This window comes from Diabrotica virgifera, chromosome 2, assembly GCF_917563875.1.
Source record: "Diabrotica virgifera virgifera chromosome 2, PGI_DIABVI_V3a".
In the NCBI taxonomy this organism is placed as follows: Eukaryota; Metazoa; Arthropoda; class Insecta; order Coleoptera; family Chrysomelidae; genus Diabrotica; species Diabrotica virgifera.
The window spans coordinates 32747434-32775089 of record NC_065444.1 but is presented as its reverse complement, the minus strand read 5'-3'; the positions used below and the strand labels follow the sequence as shown (position 1 = coordinate 32775089).

Here is a 27656-nt window from a genome sequence, read left to right as displayed (position 1 = left end):
GTACATATTTGTTGTAAAACGAATAAAAAACGAGATAATTCAATAATTCAATAATTATGCTCCAACTGTCACTATTTTCCCCTCATAACTCGGAAAATATCGACCGCACGAAAAATTATAAGTAATGAAATTATAGAAATTTGCATTTTCAACAATTTCAGTTTCTACACTTTTTGTCGAAAAATTGAAAATGGCGGAGATATTAAGCCAAAACGGTTCTCGTTTAAAATCAAGATGGCGGCTAACGCAACGGTGGAATTCAGTCGAGATTTTAAATTTATACTAATATTGACCCTCCCTAAAGATTAGAAAAATAAAATTTGGGTCAGCTCGTAATGCAAGGTCAAATGCTATCCCGACTGGGTTACATTTTATGTTGCTGTCTTGACGTTTTTTTTTTCTTGGTTGATGTATGAAGAATTAGTTTATTGCAAAGATTCTTCCAGATAGTTTAAATTTAGGACCTCTAAGTTAAATTTGTGTTGCTAGTTCTCCAATTTAGTCTCATCATCAAGAATGACTCAGGCTCATCTAAACTTTATGAGATTTTTCTAATAATATAAGGGATACACAGGATAAAAAAATTGCTACAATCTTGTTATATTTATTATATATTTCTACGCAGTTTTTACATACAAAAAATAAACATTTGAACCTATATATACAAATACATCTCTATTTGACAATATTGTTTAAAATACAGTCATATTTAACAAATAATTAACACTGGTACAGTCTTCGTGAATTTTGAAACTGGTTTTAATTTTTTCCTGTTTGTGGACAAAATTCTTATTATCTAATAATCAATTTATTACCAGCTAAGATAATCATATGAGATGTAGGCCTCGTTATTTAATGATAAATAATTGTGTAAATGACTGCATGTTAAAAAACACTGTCGAATACTATTCAACAGTCGATAAACATTTTATATATAAAATGATTGGCTCTTCTTCATATAAATGATTAACATGTTCTCATGTTTATATATAAAAAGTTGCATTTTCGAAAACATCTCTCAAAAAATGTGGTCCTCTTCGGAAACTGAAGGTAAACCTGTACCAGCTATCTATAAGACTCATTATTATTCAGCTCAGCAGTGTGCTACTGTTGGAGGTGTGAAAGGACATCAACAAGGGATCATTCATAAAACAGGTAGATATTGCTAGAACATTGGCAATAGCTTGAATATTAAAATAAGGCATATTGGGCAGAATCGTAATATTTTGAGGTCTAGAATCTACAACCCAGAGACTGGACATTCTTAATGAATCACCCTATCTATTACGGTTGATACAAAAGCAAAACCAACTTGAAGGCGATTTATAAAAAAATGTTTCTGAATCACAATATTAGTTGTTAGAAAATTATATTGATTGTGAAATAAAACAAGAAACTTAACTCGTGATTCCCAACGATACAGCAAACATGACCACTTGTTATATTCGTAATTATTTTTTAAACGAGAGGACCACTTTAACAAATAAGGGGTATTAATAACTAATACAGAGTAATTATCATAAGACTATTTGAGTACATTACAAGCTAAGACCAGACATATCATCACACTCTCATATAAGTATTTGTTTAATATTTTATCTCTCTCATAACTGATTAGTGTTTAATAACAGTTGTAATTTTTATTTCTTAATAAAAAATAAAATCTTAATTGACATTACTAAAAATGTTGGAATATAACGAACATTTTATTCGTTTCAATACTACGGATAACTCTGCTGTCGTATAAATTTTGAACGTATTTTTTATAAATATCTATTATTGTACTGGTATTCTGAAAAAAATGATTCAAACTTGTTTATTAAATAGTATATTTAAGAGCAAACAGTAGTGATCAACAGGTAGCAACAAACGCGTTCCAAGATTGCGGCTCTAATTTTGAATATTTTGTCGAGATATTTGGCACACATATTCGTAATATAATAAAGAATGGCGGTACAGAGCCCAATTTCAGAAATATGTTAGCATGTGGAAATCACTCTATAACTAAATAAAATATTGAAAAAAGGAGCCTGTACCGCCATTAAGAAAGGCAAAAATACACTTTCTTCAAATAAACTTTTTTATCCCGTCCCTAGATTTTGTGTCACATTGGAACTACTAAAAATCGATTTTTTTATAACAAGAAATCGAACGTCACTGACTTGGCAACAATTCGCGCCTATGTGTATAAAAACTAATTATTGTTTTTGATAGTATAAACGTCACTGTCAGTGTCGAGTTACCGACGCACTGTTGCCTCACTTTTGAAAGTTCGCAGAACTTTCGCAATCTTGGACCGCGTTTGTTGCTACCTGTTGATCGCTACTGTGTGCTCTTAAAAATAGCAACAAAAGGAGAACTAGCAATTTCATGTGGGGGTTATAGTCATCCATTGGTGTCTTCCTAGAAGGCTGTATTAAAACTTACTACCACAGCATAGTGGGATACACAAAAAATTATATTTGCAAAGCGAATGTAAGGGGAGGCCACCATATTATTTTTCCGCAATAAAAACCATAATCGCGTTAGTTAAATAATAAGAAAACGTTACCGATCATGATGAATCCAAAGTTTAAAAGTTCAAATTCCAAAAAAGTTTAAATGCGTCAGTGAAATTGAGACTAAAAAGGTAATACATACAGAAGATTTATTGCTCTTATGACCATAATATATCAGATGATGATAAAACGAAGAAGAAGATGAACCAGAAGATATATTTGCCAGAAGTAAAAAATACAGTGCACACCAGATACGACAAAAACAAAAATAAATGAAATAAATAACAACAATGAAATAAACGAATTAACAAGGCAACTAGTAGATGCCAACAAAAGGAAAAATAAGGGGCTTTGGGATATTTAAAAAATTCTGAGAAATATAGTAGAGCAAATGATACAGGTCATGAAAGAGAAAATAAACTATAAAGGAATGAAAATAAAATAAATCTTATTAAATAATCTTAAAATATTAAATAATCTTAAGGCAAAACAATCTTATTTTTCAATTAGAATACGGAGCGCAGTCCAGCCCTCTGAATCGCGATTTTCGACTCTAATTGGAGTCTCATCGGAGAGAGCGTAGGCTTGTTCTCCATATTCTAACCGATCAGTACCGAGAGCTTTTCCCACCCATTGCAACTGAAGTGAAAATATTAGGTGACTAGCGTCATCTGGCAATTGAAAGATGAAGTAGTTTTCAATCCTAATAGCAATATTAATAATATTTAAAAATATTAAAATATTACTAAAAGATTTTTAAATTGAAAACCTATTGGTCCATTTTCTTGGTAACACCTCCAAGGCTTCTAAAATTTGCAAGCCAGATGGATGCTGAAGCGAAGAAGACAAGAGGGAATTCAAAAAACTTACAATTCACGACCCCGTCTGTTCAGCTGGTAAATTCCAACAGAAAATGGACCTAGTTACTCAAAGGAGTAAAGACTAATATTTTCACTTCAGTTGCAATGGGTGGGAAAAGCTCTCGGTACTGATCGGTTAGAATATGGAGAACAAGCCTACGCTCTCTCCGATGAGACTCCAATTAGAGTCGAAAATCGCGATTCAGAGGGCTGGACTGCGCTCCGTATTCTAATTGAAAAATAAGATTGTTTTGCCTTCGCATTGCAACTGAATTAAAAATGAAATTTTATTTTATTTTTATATTAGTCTTTACTCCTTTGAGTAACTAGGTCCATTTTCTGTTTGAATTTACCAGCTGAACAGACGGGGTCGTGAATTGTAAGTTTTTGAATTCCCTCTTGTCTTCTTCGCTTCAGCATCCATATGGCTTGTAAATTTTAGAAGCCTTGGAGGTGTTACCAAGAAAATGGACCAATAAGTTTTCAATTTAAAAATCTTTTAGTAGGTAATATTTTTAATATTTTTAAATATTATTAATAATGCTATTAGGATTGAAAACTTTATCTTATAAAGGAATGAGTTAATACAAGAAAATGTATATTTGAAAAAAATGGAGAAAGTAGAAATAACTATAGAAGAAAACTTTATAAACAGAGAATTAGGATAAAAAGAGCAAAACAAATCAGCAAAACAGAAAAGACATTAAAAGCAAAAGGTAAATATTATGTAAATTTTAAAGCCAGACAAGGGGGGAGCAAACACTATGTGCTTTATATGTTCATTATCCATTGATAAGAAAAATTAATCATCATAAAATGAGGTATGAGAGTAGGTCTTTTTGTAATATTCATGACCTTCTTTTGTTTCAAATCATAATAACAAACTTTAAGAAGTCTGGTTAGAAATATCCATACTAGTGGCACAATGGAGATTAGCTAATGAATTAAAAAAAGATCTATGTAAATATAACTTGCAATGAAAGAAAGAAAAACTGTTAAATTTATTAAAAATTACTGGAAAGACATATAAATTTTGAATAAATGTAAATTAGAGATTGTGCAGACAGAGATACCCGTACAGTATTATTTTTAATAGTTCCCAATTACTGCTTATGACACTTTACCATTGTCTCTTATACACAATGATTTGGACATCTTAAAAAATAGTGTAACGTTATACAGGGTGTCTGCGTAACTTGGAACCATATGGAAAACTTTTTTAATATCAATTTTACGAAAAAAAAAGTCATTCTTTATAAAGTACTCTGCATAGTCTAAAACCTAAGATGCAATCATCAGATATCAAATTTTGTCAACAGTATACGAGGTATGTCAAAAAATATTAATTTCGCTCAAGAGCAAACTACCTTTATATTTCAAAATATCAAAAAATTTTATTATGAAAAGTTATTTGTAATTAAAAACCATATTCAAATATGCAATAACAGCCTTCTACTTGAAAAAAAAATTTCTGGAATTTTCCTAAATTACCGATTCCGAACATCATTTTTATTTATTAGACATGTAATAACTCTTTTATTAATAATTTTAGGAAAAAAGTTATTTTTCATAAAAATCTGTGCATGGTCTAAACCTCAAGATGCAACCAACAGTTATCCAAGTGTGTTAATTTTATACGAGGTGTGTCAAATAATATGAATTTAGAAAGAATTTAGAAAAAATTCTTTCTAAATTCATATTATTTGACACACCTCGTATAAAATTAACAAACTTGGATAACTGTTGGTTGCATCTTGAGGTTTAGACCATGCACAGATTTTTATGAAAAATAACTTTTTTTCCTAAAATTATTAATAAAAGAGTTATTACATGTCTAATAAATAAAAATAATGTTCGGAGTCGGTAATTTAGGAAAATTTCAGAAATTTTTTTTCAAGTAGAAGGCTGTTATTTCATATTTGAATATGGTTTTTAATTACAAATAACTTTTCATAATAAAATTTTTTGATATTTTGAAATATAAAGGTAGTTTGCTCTTGAGCGAAATTAATATTTTTTGACATACCTCGTATACTGTTGACAAAATTTGATATCTGATGATTGCATCTTAGATTTTAGACTATGCAGAGCACTTTATAAAGAATGACTTTTTTTCGTAAAATTGATATTAAAAAAGTTTCTCATATGGTTCCAAGTTACGCAGACACCCTGTATATCCTTGAATGAACCTCCACGGAACAAAATATTGGAGTTTGACAGTGTTGTAATACTCTTATAATGTATAGGTTGGGTATTATAAGGACATGGCAACACTGCCAAACACCAATATTTGTTCCGTGGTGGTTCATTCGAGGCTATGTTCACGTTGTACTATTTTGTAGGATGTCTAATGATTTTTTTAATATTAGAAATCTAAAACCTGTTGAAGAAATTAAAATATTGATCACATTAAGTTAATTACCTTTTTCAATAGAAAAACTCAAATTTAGCTGCAATTAAAATTGTCTTTCAAATTTTATTTCGTTTTAAAAAATTCGTGTTTTTAGGCTTGGAATGGAAATTTTATTAAGAAATTTAATAAAAGCAGCGGCTACAATTTATCGACTATAATTTAATCGTTATTTCTATTCTCAGAATAAAATTTGATTATGTTTACTATTTTACAAAGTCTCTAAAGCCCCACAACAGATAAGAAATAATATTCACTTCGTGAATATTGCTATAGCTCATTGCAATTTTACGCATACTATAACCATGTTTAAATCAAAAAATGTGATTACCAAGAACATAATATTAAAAATTAAAAATTTCATACATTTTTATATTCGAGAAATCAGAATTCAAACTAAAAATAAATAAATAATTTCAAGAAAATTGTTCGCCATCTCATAAATTTACAACGGGCTATAGCAAAGAGAACAAAACGAAGACAAAATAAAAGCCTAATAAAATGATACATAAAAGTAAGGCATTAAAAATCTAAATATATTAGAAAAACAAAAATAATCATATTTAAATAAGTGAAGTCAAATAAAATATAAGATTAAAAATATTGTTGCAGTTTATCATTATCATCCATGGGGGGATCCCTGATGACAAGTTGGGTTCCATTCCAATACTGTAATATTTCAAGAAATTAATAAATTTTTAAAATAAAAATTATACTTGGATTCTACTAATATAGTATCAATATATAATAATAAGGTTTGCGATTGGATAAGAAAAACACAATTCAATGGTTCGGCATACACTTTATTATTGGGTACAGTCTTCCTAAACATCCGTATACTTATGAATTCCATCCACGACGTGAGAATCTGTAAGGGCTGCAAAATACTCTTCCACAGATGTTATGACCTCATCATTTTTTGATGAAAATCGCTTTCCACACATGAATATTTTTATATGTTGAAATATAATATGGAAGTCGCTAGGGACCAAATCTGGTGAAAACGGTGGATGCTCCCACAATTCGAACTTAAAATTCATGTATTTTAGCCGTTGTAAAAATGAAAATACGACCTGGTGCATTGTCCTGAAGAAAAAGGATTTTTTCTGCAAACCGGGTCTTTTTTCATGAATTGTTTCCTTTAGCTGGTCTAAAGGTTACACTAACATTCATGGTCTAAAGGTTACTTTTTCCCATTTTTCAAGTAATCCATAAACAAAATTCCTTCCGCATTCCAAATAACTTATGGACGATTTCTTTACAGGAACTCGTTTCGAAACAAAATATTCAGGTTCACACATTCTTTAGCCTTCTAGTTTTAATTCAGAATCATGGTGATAGACCCAAGTCTCTCCATAGTGATAAATTGATGCACAAAATCCACTTTATCCTTTCAAAAAATTTTAAAATTTCTAAATATTGCTAAGAAAGTCGCATTCGAATGTGTTTTGTTCCATTTTTAGCGAATGCGGCACCCACTGCTTACACTTGTCAATGAGATGCCTAGGGCTTATTCTTGTCATTATCTTATATTCATAGTTTGCAGGTCGTCTTCCACGTCATCCAACCATCTCATTCTAGGTCTTCCTTGTTTGTTGCTGTTCTTGGACATCCTTGACGTGGATCGTTCAAGACTTACATGACCACGTTTAAATTCAACAACCCATCTTTCTACTATACTAATTGAAGGCGAAGAGTCCTTATACGCTTTCAGCATTCGTTCATAAATTTGCTTTGTTTTTAAACCTTTCAAAAATAAACACTCAATTACTGCACGATACTTGATTTTTTCCATTGTAAAAAAATGCTATGACACGTCGATACTAAAGGACTTCTACACAAAAAATGAATTGACAGATTGAAGTGAAACTTCACATACTTTAATATGAAGAGTGTACCAGCATAAAAAAAAATTTAGGCTAGTAGCAACGACGTCTTTTATCGAACCGCAACTGATTGGACAGCCTATGTACTTAACATGCCCATTATTTTTGTAATTAGTCTGGACCCATATCCTCTTCATACTTTTTGTAATTTATGTTATGATTTATTTTCAGAAATAACTAATATTTTCGAAAATAACATACGCGACATGTGATTTATCAGTGAACAGTCGTTACATACCGTTACCATGCCGTTCCTGAAACCAAATTATTTTGGCCCTCTTCATACTTCTTGTAACTTCTGTTATGAATTATATTCAGAAATCGCTAATATTTTTGTTCTGCAGTTAAAATGTTTTCGTATGTCAAGGCACGTAAAGGAGAAGACAAAAATCGAACTAATATATCATGTTAGCAAGTGTCGGCAATGATCTGCAACCGATTGAACCATTTCTTACTTCTGGAATGGCAAAGTCCGTGTTTCTTACTGATAAAAGAATAATGTTACAAATCGTAAATGTACAAAAATTCTTGAGGGCCTTATTACTACATCAAGTTGTTTATAATGCCAGGCCCTTGACACAAAGAAATATAGATTTAACGTAACAAAGTTTTTAGTAGAAATAGATTTTGAGAATGAGTAAAGTACTTACTCATGTCATGCTACCGTATTTTCTACCAGGAGGCCAAACTGGTACTTCTGACGAGCTAGGTGTAGGTGTTCGAGTAAAGGCGTTGGCGATTGAATCTCTTAGTCTCTCTCTGAAAGTTTTATACTCCATATCACTATACTGTCTGCCGAAGTTGAAATCAGCAACTTCAATTATAAACCTAAAACATAAAAAACGTCAATTATTAAATATTTAGGGGGACGCGAAATATTATCTCTTTAACTCATGTAGGTACAGCTGGTTCACTGGTTCCAAAAAAAACTGATACGACTCTTAAAGCGTATTTTGTAGAAAATTGTGTAGAAAATTTTGAAGGATAAATACTTATTATTTACATGCTGTCACTGTCACTGCCAAATCTTAAAATTTGTCAGATAACTTATTCTGTTCAACCTCAAAAAATGGCTGTACTATTGGGACCGTGCAAGTTGTGCAAAGCGACACCTATTTCTACGCTCTGCACTTTTATTCGCACTTTTAATTGTATTGACCAATTACGTTAGTCCTGGTTGCTGGATAATTGTCAAGGCAATAGCCCAAAAAAATAATAAGAAGAAAAAATAAGATTCAGGTTATGTGATGAAAACGTAAACAATTGTATGTAGTAAATAAAATTAGTTATTAAAATGCAGTACTGCAAGCAAAATACAATTAATTAAATTTACCTTTATATAATAATTGCATATCATATCAATATTGTGGAGCAACATATAATTTTTCTCTTTCAATGACAGTAGATATGAAATGTACGTCAATTTGACAATTTCAATGGACAATATGAATTATTTAAGAAAGTTGCAATATTTCTCCGCTATTCGCGCACGATCGTTTCACGTATCCCTTCCAAGTACTTGCACACCACGAATAGGAAACAGAGGTTGAACCTGGCAAAATGGACACAAGTCCGGTTTTATTTTTTTTTCTGGAATATAAAGGGGTGCTTACTATGAGACTAACTTTTTCTTAAAAAATTTCGCCCCGGAACCCCCCTTTTCATCGCTTTAAAGGGGGTAATTTGTGGTTTTTGCGAAACGTAGCCCTTCCTGTACGTTTTGCAAAAAATTTACTTAATAGTAAAATGAAGAGGACTATATTTCCTACTATTTATTTTCCGACAGCATATGTCTATCACCCACCGTTTAGCGGGGGTGGCGCCCCAAAGTTGATAAGTTTTTAAAAAAGATGTTTTTAAAAAAAAATTATTTTTCCTAACTGTAATGAAACTTAAGAAGAAACCCAGGGAAAATTAATCACAACTAAGTGGCTAATTTTTTGTTACAGGTTTTATTTAAGGGCAATTGCCCATTTTTTAATTACAGGGTGTTACATTTTAAAGAACCCCTTTTTATACCATCTGAATCGCCTATGCTAGAGTAAAAAAACTTTCAGCGATTATCCACGTACTGGTGTTATTTTCAAATTTCTATAATGCAAACCCATTTTTTTCCGGAACCACCCCAAAAAAAAGCAGAATTAATAAAGAAAGTGATTTTCTTGGAATCCTTCACACAAATGCCCTTTATTAAAATGTTGCATATATCATTTTGTGCACGTTTTTATTACCCATGCATGGACATCAAAAGCGATTTCTTAATGCAACCCCTGTAGCCAAAAAAAATTAAGAAAGGGGGGTTGAAAAAAAATTTTTTTTTGCTTTTTGACCCATATGGACACATATGTATGCTCCATCAATAGGGTTTTTCATAAATATATATGATTATTGAAACATCCCTACGGAAACTACCCCTATCCTTGAAAATAAACTGCAGAAACTACCCCTATCCCTTGGAGAGCATGTTTTGACGATTTTCTCATTACCTGTGCATTTTTTTAAAACAAAACTTATACAGGATTAAAGACCACTATTTTCTCTACAAATAAGGTGTTATGCATCCTTTTCGTATAAGCAACCTTTACGGCACAGTGGCGCCGTAAACCTCAGAAAAGCTTTGGCGGGCTCAAGTTTTTGTTTTTTTTTTTTTTTTCACCTATTCATTTTATGGATAACTCACTTATGGAAAATAAAAGAACACACTGTCTGCTACACATTATGACCTATGCATATTTTATTTTCTTTGCACCCTAAAGCCACAGTTGTGGACCAAAATCAATTTTTGATTATTTTCTTTATTAATTCTCCTTTTTTTGGGGTGGTTCCAGGAAAAATATGGGGGTGCATTATACAAATGTGTAAATAACACTAATATATGGATAATCGCTGAAAGTTTTTTTACTCTAGCATAGGCGGTTCAGATAGTATAAAAAGGGGTTTTTTAACATGTAACACCCTGTAATTAAAAAATTTGCAATTTCCCTTAAATCAAACCTATACCAAACAATCAGCCACTTACTTTTGATTAATTGCCGCAGGGTTTCTTATTAATTTTCATTACAGTTAGGGAAAAGTTTTTTTAAACATCTTTTTTAAAAATTTGTCAATTTTAGGGCGCGACCCCCGCTAAACGGTTGGTGATAGACATATACTGTCGGGAAATAAATAGTAGGAAATATAGTCCTCTTCATTTTATTATTACGCAATTTTTTTGGAAAACGTACAGGAAGGGCTACGTTTCGCGAAAACCACAAACTACCCCCTTTAAAGGGTTGAAAGCCACCAAAGTGGCTTCTGTAGACAGAAGTCAACAATAGACCAGATATTTGTTCTGCGACAGATCCTCGAAAAAACAAGTGAACATAACATCGACACACATCATCTCTTCATAGACTTCGAAAGCGCATATGACAATATAAACCGAGAATTCTTAATAAAAGCAATGAAAGAATTTAATATACCAACTCAACTAATAGAACTGATAAAAGAATCTCTAAAAGTAGAAAGTAAAATCCGGATACAAAACGAACTAACGGAAACAATAGATGTGAAAAAGGGACTACGCCAGGGAAACGCTCTATCATGCATCTTGTTCAACATCGTACTCGAGAAAATAATGAGGGACACAACGGTCAATACTCGAGGAACAATAATTAATAAAAGCGTGCAAATACGAGCATTTGCAGATGATGTTGACATAATCGCAAGATCAAGAAGAGAAATGATAGAGGCATTCAATCAAATAGAACGAGCTGCACAAAATAGTGGCCTTAAAATCAACCAGAACAAAACAAAACAAAATATATGCAGGTAAGTAAAAACACAGAAATAAGGCAGCCACAAAATATAACAATAGGAGAATACAGCATTGAGGGGGTAAAAACTTTACATACTTGGGATCCCTAGTCACATCTGATAATAACGTAGCAGAGGAAGTGAAGAGGCGAATATTTATTGCCAATAAAAGTTACCATTGCTTAATTCGGCAACTAAGATCAGACAACGTCGCAAGGAAAACAAAATGCCAAATATACAAAACCTTAATAAGACCGGTACTCACATACGGCTCAGAAACCTGGACACTCACTAAAAGAGAGGAAACATTGCTAGCCACCTTTGAAAGAAAAATCTTGCGACACATATATAAGGGCACAAAAGAAAATGGAATTTGGCGAAGAAGGTACAACTTTGAACTATACGAAATATACCAGGATCCGGATATCATAACATTCATTAAAATAGGACGGCTGCGTTGGATGGGACATGTAGAAAGAATGGAAGAAGGCGAAATACCAAACAAAATATTCAAACAGATGCCAGTAGGAAAAAGAACAAGAGGAAGACCGAAGCTGAGATTTTTAGAACAAATAGAAAATGATATAAAAACCTTAAAAATAAAAAACTGGAGAAAAAAAGCACGAAACAGATCAGAGTGGAGAAGAATCCTGGAACAGGCCACGACCCAGAAAGGGCTGTCGAGCCAATGATGATGATGATGAAAGGGTTGAAAAGGGGGGTTTCAGGACAAATTTTTTTAAGAAAAAGTAGTCTCATAAGAAGCACCCCTTGATATACCAGAAAAAATAAATAAAACCGGACTTGTTTGTGTCCATTTTGCGAGGTTCAACCTCTGTTTCCTACACTACTGTTTGTTTGTTTATTTTATTATTTGTGTGTCATAATAAATATAATAAAATGTCAGACCAATCATACACTGCTCAAAATGATCAAATCTTACAGAGTCGTATCAGTATTTTTAGGAACCAGCTGTACATACAGATTTTATTTTAGATTTATGTATATCAATTTACGCCGTTGTTAATAAAAATTCAGAGTTGGCGCAATGATATGAAATGATTGTAATTTCAAGACGAATCTATTCATGTAAATTTTATTGAATGTGAGTTACATTATATTTTCCATCAGATGTGTGCGGTGTCATTTAAAGGAGAAAATTTAGATTTTTATATTTTAAAGAATTTGAGTTTTGAATGAATACATACCTGCTTCTATTTTGGAAATAGTAGGCAACGCCAAATACAATTAATACAACTGCTGCTAAACTAAAGGCGACAGGGACAACAATAACTGATAACTGACCCTGTTTCTTCACTAAAAGAAAAATAAAATAGTTAAAAAATAGTTATAAAAGAGTAAGAATTTCTAAAATAAATTCAAATTACAGGCTGGCCCAAATTTTATTCTTGGCAGTGTATATAGAGGAATTAAATTGTAGAAGTTAGTGGATAAAATAAAAAATGTTATAGATTAATTGTATTTTTACTGTTAGTGTTGAAAGACTGTAAATAAATTTAAATAAGAGTTAGAAGACTTTAAATAAACTAATATGTAATTGCATATTATAAAAAAGAACTTTTTATAATACCACGCTTTTATTATTTATAGGATACATTATAAAATTGTAAACTATTTTGTTGTGTAAATTCCTATGTCATGAGAGAATTTTGTAAGCGATTTTAAACTCATATAAATCAAAGAAAATGTTTTACACAAAATTTTAAGGGAAATATTAGAAATTATTTATTCATCGTGTATTTTTTATGTAAATAAACTAGCTAGAAATTTTATCTATTCATTAGTTATTATAAATATATAGAAAATTTTACATGGAAATAGAAAGTGACGCCATCTATTGAGAAAACCATCTATTGAGAAAAGTGAGAACTAATTTTACCATATGTAATTTAAAATTCCAAATATAACTCAATGCATCCATGTAAAAGTTATTGAATATTGCAATGTCTTCGAGTTCTGGGCTATTCTGAAAATTTCAGATCTCTAGCTAGTCGGGAAGTATGTTTAAAATCGATTACAAGATTTTTCCCGGACAAAGAGACAGACAAAGAACAGGCGAAGTATATAAAAACGTAGTAAAATAAACTTTACAATATGAATGCCAAAACTTAGTACTAATTTATACATACCACTATAGATGTTGATAGTTACTGGTTGAACTATCTTATTGAGGTCATTTTTCACGATAATTAATATAGTCGTCTTAGGAACATTTAGATACCTCATAACAGAAAACGCGCAGGTTTCTAATGTGTCATAATATTTACAAGTTTCGTTGCCTGTCACATTATATTCTCCTTTTACATATTTAACACAATACTCGAAATTTTGGGAACCATAGCATTGTACTTTTAGAGACAGCATGTCACCTGTTTGCAGCCAATTATTACCAGTGACGGTTATGTTCGACAAAGGATCTAGAAAAGTAAAAAAAATATTAATATTTTTTATAGTAACAAAGTAAATAATAGACCGATGAAAAGAGTATATTAAGGAACTGTTTAATAATGAAAGGACCGAGCTTGGAATTAAAGAAGTATATGTAATGGATTTTGGGAAGAGAGATATGTATGAGGGAGTAACGACTAGTGTTAGAACAGGTGTGGGAGAGACTGATAAATTTCAGATGAAAGTAGGATTGCACCAAGGCTCGGTGGTTAGTCCTTATTTATTCTCATTACTTTTGGACCAGATAACAGCGAAATTACAGGGTAGTATTCCATGGTGCCTAATGTATGCTGATGATGTACTGCTAATAGGAAATAGTGAAAGAGACTTAGAACAAAAACTGGAACAGTGGAGACAAGCTCTGGAGGAAAAAGGTTTAAGACTTAGTAGGACAAAAACAGAGTATTTGGAATGTTCATTTAAAGATGAAGTTACTACAAATAAAATGGTATCTTTGGATGGTGAAATGATTGTGAAAAGCAATAGTTTTAAGTACCTAGGATCGGTATTACAGAGTAATGGAGAAATATATGGAGATGCATGCAGTAGAATTAGGGCTGGATGGATGAAGTGGAAAGAAGCGAGTGGTGTGTTGTGTGACAGAAAAATTCCAATGAAACTGAAGGAAAAATTCTATAAAACAGCCATAAGACCGGCTATGATGCACGGAACTGAATGTTGGGCAGTGAAAAAGAAAGAGGAACAACGAATGCATGTGGCGGAAATGAGAATGCTTAGATGGATGAGTGGAGTGACAAAGAAGGATAAAATTAGAAATGAGTACATTAGGGGAAGTTTAGGTGTGGCACCAACTAATGCCAAAATGAGAGAGCATAGGTTAAGATGGTTTGGTCATGTTCAACGTCGAGACGTTAATCACCCAATACGAAGAATAGCTGAAGTGCAGATTCCTGGAAGGAGTAGGAGAGGAAGACCAAAGAAGACGTGGGGGGAGACGATTAGGCAGGACATGTTGGTAAAGGGGATTAATATTGCTATGACCCAAGATAGAGTTGTGTGGAGAAATGCAATTAGGGAAGCCGACCCCGCATAGGGATAAGGCAAAGAGAATGATGATGATGATGATGATGTAATGGATTTTGGGAAGAGCTATGACTTTGAAAATTTCACATAAACTTGGGTACTAAATGATTCATAGCTTTTGTCAAAATCCAATTAGACAAGGCGCAACCGGCGGGTTCGTTGGGAAAAATATTCCCATGAGATTTTTTTGCATAATCACATTCGTGAGACACCCCAGAATAAGGTTCAAGAAGTCGCCCACGCGGAAAGTGGTCCAAATTTGTTTTAACAATTTTTTTTATCAAATTGCAAAAATCAATATTTTTTGCCCGGACAATTTTTTTTTTAGGTTTTTTGGACCATTCTGGATAAAAAAGGTCTGTTATATTTTTTCTCTAAAGTTGATCGTTTTCGAGTTATAAGCAATTTAAAATTTGAAAAACGCGAAAATGGTCATTTTCAGGTTTAATAACTCGGTTAAAAGTTATTATTATGAAAGTATGAAAGTGACTAAATCCAAGTTTAAAGCCCCCGCTACATGATTCTAAAGAAATCTGTGTCATTAGTTTATTACTTAGCTGTTATTTTTAATTAATAACAATGAGCGGTTAGATCGTATTGACCCAAATTTGTTTTAACAATTTTTTTTATCAAATTGCAAAAATCAATATTTTTTGCCCGGACAATTTTTTTTTAGGTTTTTTGGACCATTCTGGATAAAAAAGGTCTGTTATATTTTTTCTCTAAAGTTGATCGTTTTCGAGTTATAAGCAATTTAAAATTTGAAAAACGCGAAAATGGTCATTTTCAGGTTTAATAACTCGGTTAAAAGTTATTATTATGAATGTATGAAAGTGACTAAATCCAAGTTTAAAGCCCCCGCTACATGATTCTAAAGAAATTTGTGTCATTAGTTTATTACTTAGCTGTTATTTTTAATTAATAACAATGAGCGGTTAGATCGTATTGACGCGGCTGTAAATGTGAGTGCGAGTAAGATGCACAAGTGGACTGCCGGAATGGCATCTCTCTCGCACTCATAATTTACGGCCACCTAACACGTGCATGGCGCTCATTATTATTACTTAAAAATAACAGCTTGGTAATAATTGACAAAAATTTCTTCAGGACCTTGTAGGGGGGGCTTTAAACGTTGATTTATTAATCACTTTCTGACTCTCATAATAATAACTTTTAACCGAGTTATTAAGCCTTGAAAATGGCCATTTTCGCGTTTTTCAAATTTTAAATTGCTTATAACTCGAAAACGATCAACTTAAGAGAAAAAATATAACAGACCTTTTTTGTCCAGAATGGCCCAAAAAACCTAAAAAAGTTTGCCCGGGCCAAAAATATTGATTTTTGCAATTTGATTAAAAAAATTGTTAAAAAAATTTGGACCACTTTTCGCGTGGGCGACTTCTTGAACCTTATTCTGGGGTGTCTCACGAATGTAATTATGCAAAAAAATCTCTGGGAATATTTTTCCCAATGAACCCGCCGTTTTCGGCTTGTCTAAATACCTTAATATTATAACTAAATATTTTCGTGCAAGAAACACAAGATCGGGAAGGTACACGTAAAGGTAGAAAGGCTTAGGACTAAGTAAGTAAGTAATGATTCAGTTAGTAATAGACAAACCTAAATTACGATTACATACCTTTAGCTTGAAATTTTTTATAAAAATATCCATAAAATTTCTTAGGATCAGTCGCCAGGTAAGAGCTATTACAAACATACGGAAAAGATACATTATAAGGAACTAATGTATTATTGACCCAAACTTTAATGTTTGATTGTGGTTTCACAGTAGGATTAGTTATATGTCTTCTGACTTTTGGCTTATTTGAAGTTATTGTTATTGCATTTGGTTTAACTGTAGTAGTTTTTGTAGTTGGCTTAGTAGTGGTGCTTGCTGTTGTACTTGGCTTTGGTGTAGTAGTTGTAACTTTGGTTGTTGTAGTAGTAGGTGCTGCTGTTGTGGTTGGCAATGGAGTGCAATCAGCCTCTACCAAGGCTTCAACAGTGTGGTTCTGATATGGATCCGGGTAAGTATGAGCAAATTTGAACTCATTGGTAATTCCATAATATACACAGTCTACAAACCAATAAGTTCTAATTGTAGGAGCTGTTTTGATAAAGTCTGCATCTGATTGCTTTAATTTTACTGCGTGTATCACTTCCTTTTTAGTCGATACGAAATTATTCGTTAATGATTGATTTCCTTGCAGTAACAGGAAGTCTCCATTAAGATTTTCTGAAAAAAAAAAGATTAAAATAGAATGGTCATTTTGAGTTAATTTTTAAAGAATTTTTTAAGCACAGAGAGACATAAACCAGTAAACAAAACCTGTAAGTTTTAATCCACGTATTTCAAATTTCATCCTGTATGAGGTTTTAGGAATGCTTCGGGCACAAGGGAGGCAGTGTGGCACAAACGCCTTTGATAATGTTACACATGACCAACTAATTGAAATTCTTTAAAACATAGAAATTGATGATAAAGCCATCTGAATTGTGATAAGTCTCTACTGGAATCAGACATCCAAGGTAAAAGTTGGTAATTCGTTCATAGAGAGCATTGAGATTATAAAAGGTGCGACAGGGATATGTTCCCTCCCCTCTCCTTTTTAATATTTACTCCGAACATTTTTTTTAAAAAGCACTGAATGAAGGCATGAAAGAAGGCATAAAAATCAATGGAGAATTGACAAATAAAATGCGATATGCGGACGATACAGTCGTACTTACCAGCAGGATCGCTGAACTTCAGCATGAACTGCTCCTGCCAGATTCCTCTAGACTCAAGTAATCGTTTGCTAGATAGGAAGTCACCATGAGGACGGGGAGTTATGTGTTATCAGCAAAAAATCACACATGCGTGAGAAATCAGTTGGTTCCCTCTTAAGGACTTGAACAGGTCGGAAGTCTGGCGTATCGCCAGGTAAAACTGAGGTATGTCCTCCAGTACCATCAATTTCCAATTTAGCTTATTGAAACTCAAGTAAAAATGTCTGTCTTCGTTTGCCCACCATAGTGCAGCCGATATGTGAAGCAATTGTGCATTTAATGATAGAAGTATATAATTTGGACCACATATACTGCACATATAAAGGTTCAAATCTAGAAAAGGAGGCCATCTCAGATTGTGCCTTATACAAAAATGGCGGGATTCAAAATGGCGACTATACATATGTGACTAATAGCATGATAACTTTTGAACGAGACTTCAGATTTCAACCAAATTTGGTATATAGGTTCTTTTTTTTTATGTATAAGATCGAGGTCTTGAACCAGAAGAATCGGTTTACCAGAAGTTGTGTTTTTACTGGTTTTTATGTAAAAATATGCTGTTTTTTTCAATTCTTTCACCCTGTATGTATAAATTTTTCAAAAAGTTAATACCGCCATTGAAAAGAACGTAAAAATATTTTTAACTTTTTAGTTATGTTACTTACCATTTAATAAATGCAAAACGTATCTTCACATGTACCTATATGCGGCAGATTCGTCCAAATATTGTATGAATTATTGTGCATTTAATGGTAGAAGCATATAATTTGGACCACATATACTACACATATAAAGGTTCAAATTTAGATACGAGGCCATCTCAGTTTTTGTTTCTTTTATGAAAATGGCGGGCATTCAAAATGGCGACTGTACATTGTGACTAATAGCACGATAACTTTTGAACTAGACGTCAGATTTCAACCAACTTAGGTAAATCGGTTCTTTTTTTGATGAATAATATCGAGGTCTTGAACCGGAAGAATCGGTTTTCCAGAATTTGTGTTTTTACTGTTTTTTTATGTAAAAATATGTTGTTTCTTTTTCAATTCTTTCACCCTGTATATATAAATTTTTCCAAAAGGCAATACCGCCATTGAAAAGAGTGTAAATATATTTTTTAGGAAATATTTTGAACTTTTCAGTTTTGTTAATTATTAATTACCAATTAATAAATGCATAACGTATGTTCACATGTACCTATGGGCGGCAGATTAATTTTGAATGCCCGCCATTTTTGTAAAAGACTTAATCTGAGATGGCCTCATATCTAAATTTGAATATTTGTATGTGTAGTATGTGTGGTCCAAATTATATGCTTCTACCATTAAATGCACAATAATTCTTATATTATTATTTGCACGAATCTGCCGCACATAGGTACCTACATACATGTGAAGATCCGTTATGCATTTATTAAATGGTAATTAATATAACTAAAGGGTTGAAAATATTCCCTAAAAAATATTTTTACGCCCTTTTCAACGCCGGTATTAACTTTTTAAAAAATTAATATATCCAGGGTGAAATAATTGAATAGGAAACAACATATTTTTACATAAAAAAAAACACAAATTCTGGTAAACCAATTCTTCCGGTTCAACACCTTGATATTATTCATCAAAAAAAGAACCTATATACCAAATTTTGTTGAAATCTGTTATCTCGTTCAAAAGTTATCGTGATATTAGTCACATATGTATAGTCGCCATTTTGAATGCCCGCCATTTTTGTAAAAGGAACAAAAACTGAGATAGCCTCGTATCTAAATTAGAAACTCTATATGTATAATATATGTGGTCCAAATTATATGCTTCTACCATTAAATGCACAATAGTTCTTATAATATTTGCAAGAATCTGCCGCATATAGGTACATGTGAAGATACGTTTTGCATTTAATAGATGGTAATTAACATAACTAAAAAGTTCAAAATATTTCCTAACAAATATTTTTACGCTCTATTAGTCACATATGTAGTCGCCATTTTGAATCCCCGCCATTTTTGTAAAAGGCAAAATCTGAGATGGCCTCCCATCTAAATTTGATCCTTTATATGTGTAGTATATGTGGTCCAAATTATATGTTTCTATCAGTAAATTCACAATTCTTATAATATTTGCACGAATCTGCCGCACTACCATAGATGGGAATGAAAATATAAGCTTTTTTTGTGATTTTATTGTTGAGAAACTTATTAGGGTTTCTTAAACATTTTCACCTGTTTATGGGAGTGGAGGTGAAGCAATGTCCGTTATTCATTAATTTGTTTGCAGGGAACCAGTTCTTATTCTATTAAAAGAACCCGTTACAGCATGTACAGTGAAACAAAGAAATTCACAGTAAGTTTTTATTTTTTTTTTATCCTGCTACGCAGATACTTACTAAGATACTAAGCTGAATATTTCTGTATGGTCAACAATATGAAAAAGAAAATATACCCATTATTACTTTTATTTTCTTCCATATACTTCCATTGAATACGTAACTGGAGACCGGAAGTTGAATTTGAATTCTTGTTAAAGTTAAATGGGATTTGTATGCATTATGTGATGAAATTATTCAATTAGCAGAATAACATTAAACTTCAATGTATTCGAAAAGAATTTAGTGTCGAGATTCCAGTCAAAATAACTGTCAAAGATAAAATATAAAATACAACCGAGAACAATTCAAACTAATCGGACATTACGAATGATTACGAACCATTACGAACTTACCGGTCTCCAGTTACGTCACGACTTCCGGATGTGCAATATATTATCTTGTTATTTATAGTATCATGCCTAGTCCTACAGTTTTTTTACTACAGTCCTATAGTTTTTTTTTAATGGGGTCACTACTTTTGACATTGTTAGATATAGTCATCAAAGAAGCTATCATAAATGTGGAGGAGTTCTCATGCCAGGTGTTTTGTGTTAACACACACCCACTTATGACAACAATTAGTATGAGAAATCTTATTTTGGATAATGTTTATTGGCATTCTCATGAACTGCTTTGCCAATTCTTAAAATCTCCAGATTTAGAGTGATTTTGACAGGTTTTAGGCAAAACTCAGCAAATAGATAAATTGCCGGATAGGCCTCTATACGAGAATTGTAGAATTATCCGCCTTGCATGTATATATGCAATAAGAAGACTCAGGAAGAGACGTAAAACATATTTATTTAAAAAATATATTACCTGTTATAACAAAGTTAATCCTTGCTGAGCCTTTTTCAGGGCAGTAGACGACAAAACTGCACTTATATATAACTACTTGAGCTGTATAAATTCCAGCTGGATAGACGCCTGCAGTGTATGTTATAGTCCAAGTATCTGTAGAATTGTTAACTTCATCATTCTGTAAAAATTTAATTGAAAATGTAATTAAAAGAATTAAGAAATTTAAATTCTATATTCTATAATGTATGCAGATATTATATGTTTACTGTTAAGTTTTGAATTAGATAATATATAAATGGCAACATTCCGTCCTCGCTGGCCACCTAATGTGTCTGATTCTCGTTCATTCTGTCATTCTACAGTGTTGGCAATGCAACTCATTCTCATAAGCACTGTTGCCGATGTTAGCGCTTCCTTCATTGAAGTATATAGTAGTAAAGATGAAAGATTACTCATGAGCGATCATATTAAACACATATTTTCTATGTTTCAGAAAATAGTCAACTAGTACCAGTACTATAAGAACAGCTTATGTAAGTATTACATGTACTTGCGTTGCCCAATTTTTTTTTTGTGACACAGTGACAGAAAAATACAGTGTGTTTTATATGTTCGTTCATGGGTAATCTTTCATTTTTCCTACTGTATCTAATCAAACACTAAACAGCCTGTATTACAATTTAAGTAGATTGTTAAAGACGAATGAGGAAAATAAATAAAAAAATTTTACAAAAAGTTTTATAAAAAATTGTTTAGTTCATATTTGTAGCAGTTGATGTATGTTTCTGATATTAATAAATTTTAATTTTAATTCTAAAGATGTGCCTATAGTGGGATTAGTAGATACAGTCATTGAAAGTGTTCACCCCCGATTTCGTTGAACTTTCATTGATTTTCGTGAAAATTGGTGAAAATTAGAGGATACCTCACGAAAAACAAATGTGACATGGTGCCAACTTGCGCTTTTACCCTGGGGGTAGATGCCACCAGGGCAGCAAAACAGGGCAGTAAAAACGTTGTATGTGGAGTACCACAAGGTTCAGTATTGGGTCCTCTTCTGTTCCTTATCTTTATAAATGACATCACTAATTTAAAAATCGATGGGAAATTTTTTCTTTTTGCTGATGATACGAGTATCACTTGGAGAAACTCAACTATTGCATCTCTTCATGAAACTATAACTTCGGATCTACTGACGATAAAGACCTGGTCTGACTCTAATTTACTCTCTTTTAACGTAGATAAAACAGTAGCATTATCCTATAAAGGAGCTCTTCAACATTTGCCTCTTAATAACAGCCAGATCAGTATCGTTGATTCTATAAAATTTCTTGGTATTTTTTTGGACAGTAACCTCAAATGGTCCCTTCATATCAATTCGTTAAGTAAGAAACTCGTCTCAGCTTGCTATGCAATAAAATCTGTCTCAAGGGAACTCAATTTAGCATCTTCTAAAATAAATATTTTTCGTTGTTCAAGTCTTATCTTCGATATGCTCTTCCTTTTTGGGGTTCTAGTACAGCTGCTCAATTTGATGTTATTTTTAAATTGCAAAAAAAAGCAATAAAATATCTGTTTGGCCTCAGAAGATCTACACATTGCAGAAGTTACTTCAGAGACCACAGAATTTTAACACTTCCATATTTATATATTCTAGAAATGGTTTGTTTAATTTATAAACACCTTCATGCCTTTCCAGCAAGTCTTTCAAGGCCCAATCATCTTTACTCCACCAGAAATTCAATCTTTGATATTTATTTACCGATCCCATAAACTGAGTTAGTAAAGAAATCTATATTATATTCCATTCGACAAAAAAAACTTTACAACCATCTTCCTTTACAACTTAAATCTGCAACATCTTTCACAAAGTTCCGTAAAATGACAAAAGCCTATCTATCTAAAAGACCATATTATTCAATAGAAGAATTTCTTAATGAATAACTAAGAAAATTGGCTTTCATACGGTGTAGCTTAAACTTGTCAGTTCCTAATATTGTATTTTATTTTTTGTAAGTATGTATGTTCAATTTACTTATATAAATTTTGCAATAAATTCTTTTTGCTTTGCTTTTATATACTGTATATTGACGATTTATCTAATTTTAGTAAATTGTAGTTGCTATTTGTTATTGATATTATTTTTCTTTTGACTGTATGTAAGCTTTGTCCATAAAATTGTAAAATAGTGAAAATTTTCAGTGACAATAAAGCATATTTCTATTCTATTCTACCCCATCTCAGAGGTGAATATTATTTTATTAAAAATAACCCCGTAAATCCATAAAATCCAATCAATTTTATAAAGTAAAACAAAAATGTATAAGTACTAACCTCTCTAGTGTGCTGTGGTATTCCATTATCCATCCATACAAATTTTAAGGTTTCTAGTACAGGTTGGTCATTAGAAGTTACAACTGCTGTAAAATGTATAGTGCCACCTTTTATAATTGGACCATCATGTGTCAGCATAATGTCATAATCTCCTGAAAGAAGAATAATAATCATGAATGAAGTGATCTGCAGATTGCAAATACAAGGCGATCTATCACAAGCCTTTGAAACATATACAGGGTTATGGAAGGGAGATGACATACTGGCCATATTGGACTACATGCTGGCACATCTTCTCTTTATTACAGCTTTAGAAAAGACTATAAAAGATAGCACAGTTAAATAATAGAGGACCAATATTTAATAAGTCAACGCAGATTATGGCTTAAGCTGATGATTTGGATTTGATCATATTCGCCACAAGAGGGTGATCATATTCTCCACAAGAGGACTTAAGAGAAGGTTCCCAGTTTCTTAATGACCGCACAAAATATGGGCCTTAAAATAAACTAGGAAAAAAACCAAAATGTTGGTATATATTTCAAATAGAAATAAAACGAGAAGCTCTGAACAGAATTTCAGCATAGACCAGTATAATTTTGAGGTCATAAATAAGTTTAGCTTTCCAGCCTCGTTGTTGTATCGAATTCTCGAAAGCCAAGAAAGCGCTGGGAAGACACTGTAAGCAGAGACACACAAGTACTTTTAGGAGTCCATGTGTGGAGAAAAGCAGCCTCAGACAAAAAGGGTTTAAGGCAACAAATAAGCGAGGCCAAGGCTCAATTTGGACTTTAGTATTGAAGAAGAAGAAATAAGTTTAGCTAGCTGGATCCTCTCATAACAAGTGATAATGACACATCTGAAGAAGTAAAACAAAGGATACTGCTAGCAAACAAATGTTATTTTGGACTAAGCATGTAGCTAAAAAAAGGAAATTTAAGCCAAAAAACCAAACTAACCATTTATAGATCACTCAAACTATCACTGCTGACATATGGGTCAGAAGCATGAACCATCTCCAAAACAGTAGATCCTAAGAAGAATAATACCCTTATCTCCCTATGTGTGAGAATGGTATTGCGAGAAGGCAATATAACTTTATATTATATGAGAAGTATAAAGAAATAGTAAATGGAAAAAATGTAATAATGTATACAACCTTAATTCGACCAAAAGCATGCTATGGCAGTGAAGCATGGGCCCTGAAAGAAACATCCAAAAAACAAACCCAACACACTCAAAAGGAAAGTACTGAGGGGAACATTAGAACCTAGGAGGGAAAACGGAATCTTCAGAATTCGATACAACAACGACCTTTATCAACTTTATAAGGAAACACCCCTGTCAGATTTCATTAGAATACGAAGATTGCAATGGGCAGGACATGTGATAAGAATGGGAGAGGATAGGCTACCAGAAAGAGCACTAAATTCTAGAATGCAGGGAAAGAGATCAGTTGGAAAGCCAAGAAAGCACTGGGAACACCCTGTAAGCAGCGACACACAAGCACTTTTAGGAGTATATGTATGGAGAAGAGCAGCCAGACAAACAAGGAGGAGGAAAAAAATAAAGGAGGCCAAGGCTCCATTTGGGCTGTAGTGCTGTAGAAGAAGAAGAAGAAGAAAAAGAAATTATGTAATATCTTTGACAAAAATAGGTGGGCTTAGATGGGCTGGACAAGTTTCAAAAGCAAATGAAATTGCCAACTCCTGTGAACCCTATTGACAGTACCAGTAGAAAATATGAGTATAGGGTGACCAAGACTGAGATGGATGGCTGGTGTGAAGGCGCTAAGAAAATTGTCATAGCAAATTGGCAATGGTTGGTGACGAACAGAAACCACTGGCGAAATAGACTGGGAAAGGTTGAAGATCAATTAGGGCTGTAGTACCACTGATGATGAATCTTGAATAACCAGAATGATATAAAATATCAAACATAAACAATTTAAGTTTTTGTTTTAACCCTGGAACTGCACACAGTGGTCTAAAAACCCAGGCACATGAATCGTTTAATGTAACTTGTGCATGTCTGCGTCTTTTGGCGATCCCTTGCACATAAATTCAGTTATGAGCCAGCTACGTTGAGAGACAGTCACTGCGCCGCCTAAGTTTGTTGTATAGTTTGCTGTGACACTTTTAGTGGAGTTGTGGGTACTTCGGACCCCAGTGTGCAGTTAAGGGGTGTTAAAATTTTGAGGTTATTTTTTGTTATTTGCTAGTATTGCAGATTCTAAGAGAAAATATCAGCGCCCACTGACAACAAAATTATTACAGTAAGAAGCTAAAAACCTATGAGTGAATGAAGATGACTGAGAACATCGAAGATGATTTTGGAGTCTCATCAGATGAAGACGATGATTAATGTTCCTGAACATCAGTGTGACACTGATAACGAACAAAGTGACGACGATAATGAAGAAGAACAAACACAACCCAATACCTCGCAAAGAAATATCGCCAGTATACTGGGAAAAATGGTCATCGTTGGACCACACAGGCTCAATTATGTTATGTGTACCAGAACCAATGTTGAAGTGCTTGGCTAAGAATCAGAAATAGTTATCTTGGAACAACATTTATGTTTTATTTTAGTTTAAAGGGTTTTTAAGAGACAAGTTTTATTTCACTGAAATTTTGTTTAATTTTTTACGTCAGAATATCTCCATATTTTTAAAAGTGTAATAAGAGCACTAGTTTTTTCATGTTTATCAGATCTAATGAGAAATGTTTTTTTTTTAAATAAACATATTTTGAAAATAAGATATTGTTGTTTGTTGTTTTGTACTACATACCACAGAAAAAAATAAATAAATAACATTTAGTACTAAAAAAACAATTAGGGTTTTCGAAACCCCACTGTGCAGTCTACGTTAGATGAACGAACTGTGCTGTTCTAGGGTTAACACGTTTGGAGCCTATGAAGCACAAGTGTAGTCACAACATTTTGATCGAGGGTATTAACAATGCACGAGTGTTGTTAGTAGTACTGTGTTACTAAATGACGATTTAAGTATGTGGTACCAGCCAAGTAAAACTTATTAGGTACGTTTGAACGAAAAATCCTGAGACAAATCTATAAGGGGGTGAGAGAAAATGACGTATGGTGCAGACGATATAATTTTGAACTATACACAGCATACAACAAACCCGACGTCATAACATCCAGAAAGATCGGACATCTGCGCTGGATGGGCCATGTTGAACGGATGTTGGAGACTGAAACACCAAAACATATAATGAGGCAAACACCAGTAGGAAGAAGGTCAAAGGGAAGATACATGGAACAAGTGGAACAAGATCTGAAAACACTTGAGATTACCCACTGGAAGAACAAAGCAAGGAACAGAACAGAATGGCGGAAAATCCTAGAACAAGCCTTTGTAAAAAATTGCAACTGTACTGGGCTTGTCCCGTGGAAATAAAAAAACAAAACAAAACAAGCCAGGACCCAAAAAGGGTTGTCGAGCTACTGATGATGATGACCAGCCAAGTAGTGCTTGTTCAAGATGGGCACTGAACCTGTTAATTTATGCAGTTTTAATTTGTGAATAAACTGCTTTTGAATAAATCTTTGATTTTATATTAAAAATAATATTGGCTATCACCATGTGAGCTTGCTTGTATAGTAATTTTGAGCCACTTCCAGGGGTCAAAAAGCAACCAATTTAAGGAAATTTACTACAGTTGGAACTGGAATCAGTTCAGTAGAGTGAACAGATTTTGCGATAGAAAACCAAATGGGAATATTCATAACTTGAACTCAATAAACAAATTCGATATGAATCATAATCACTGAACAACTTGTGGGAAACACATAATGTGGCAAATTAAATTAAAAGTTGCTTGTGAACAGCTAGTTTAAAGCAGAATGTCAGATATAGTGGTATTTCGAAACAAAAAGGCTTACAAATCTTAAACATAATAGGGTGGTAGTACAAAGATGAGAATGATACTCTTCTCTTGTAGATATCTTATGAGTGTTGTCAATTTGTCAAAATATCTATATCATATTTTGAAAATATTTCTATTTGTAGACTATCGGGATCTTACCTGAGACCTGTAAGATTATATTCAGTATTACGACTATCACAGTTTTTCTGATCATATTACAAAAATCTAAATAATTCACAATAACAGGCAAATACTTTTTGTTTTTATTATCATTAGAATGTCACTGTCATCCGTCATGTAAAGCTTGTCTTTGTTGACAAGACAAGGACAAGACAACTTAACATTCTTCTGAGTTTTCAGTTGATTTATAAAGCTGTTAAGCCACTTAAGCTGCGCGAGCTGAGCTTTTGAATCTGATGCATTTCTGCATCATTTATGATCTGAGATTATTAGAAAATATATATTGATATGTGATCGATACTTAATAATATCATATTTTTATCAGGTAAATCTGTATTTTTCGAAAACTG

The 27656-nt window shown here is 32.7% G+C and overlaps 1 protein-coding gene across 2 annotated transcripts; it reads right to left on the bottom strand.

The window, feature by feature from the left end:
• Positions 1–588: 588 nt before the first annotated feature.
• LOC114327269 (uncharacterized) lies at positions 589–27448 on the bottom strand. 2 transcript variants are annotated; one of them, XR_007696376.1, is made up of 9 exons: positions 27286–27448; positions 23234–23385; positions 20918–21077; positions 16602–17198; positions 13600–13887; positions 12658–12766; positions 8305–8482; positions 3628–6437; positions 589–2992 (listed from the first exon to the last, which is right to left on the bottom strand). XR_007696376.1 is itself a non-coding variant. In XM_028275817.2 (8 exons), the coding sequence occupies exons 1-7, from the start codon at positions 27338–27340 to the stop codon at positions 8305–8307; spliced, it is 1539 nt and encodes a 512-aa protein (XP_028131618.1). In that variant the 5' UTR covers positions 27341–27448; the 3' UTR covers positions 589–6437. The 2 variants fall into 2 exon arrangements, 1 of the variants encoding a protein (XP_028131618.1); XM_028275817.2 differs by having other exon boundaries at positions 589–6437.
• Between the last annotated feature and the right edge of the window lie 208 nt (positions 27449–27656).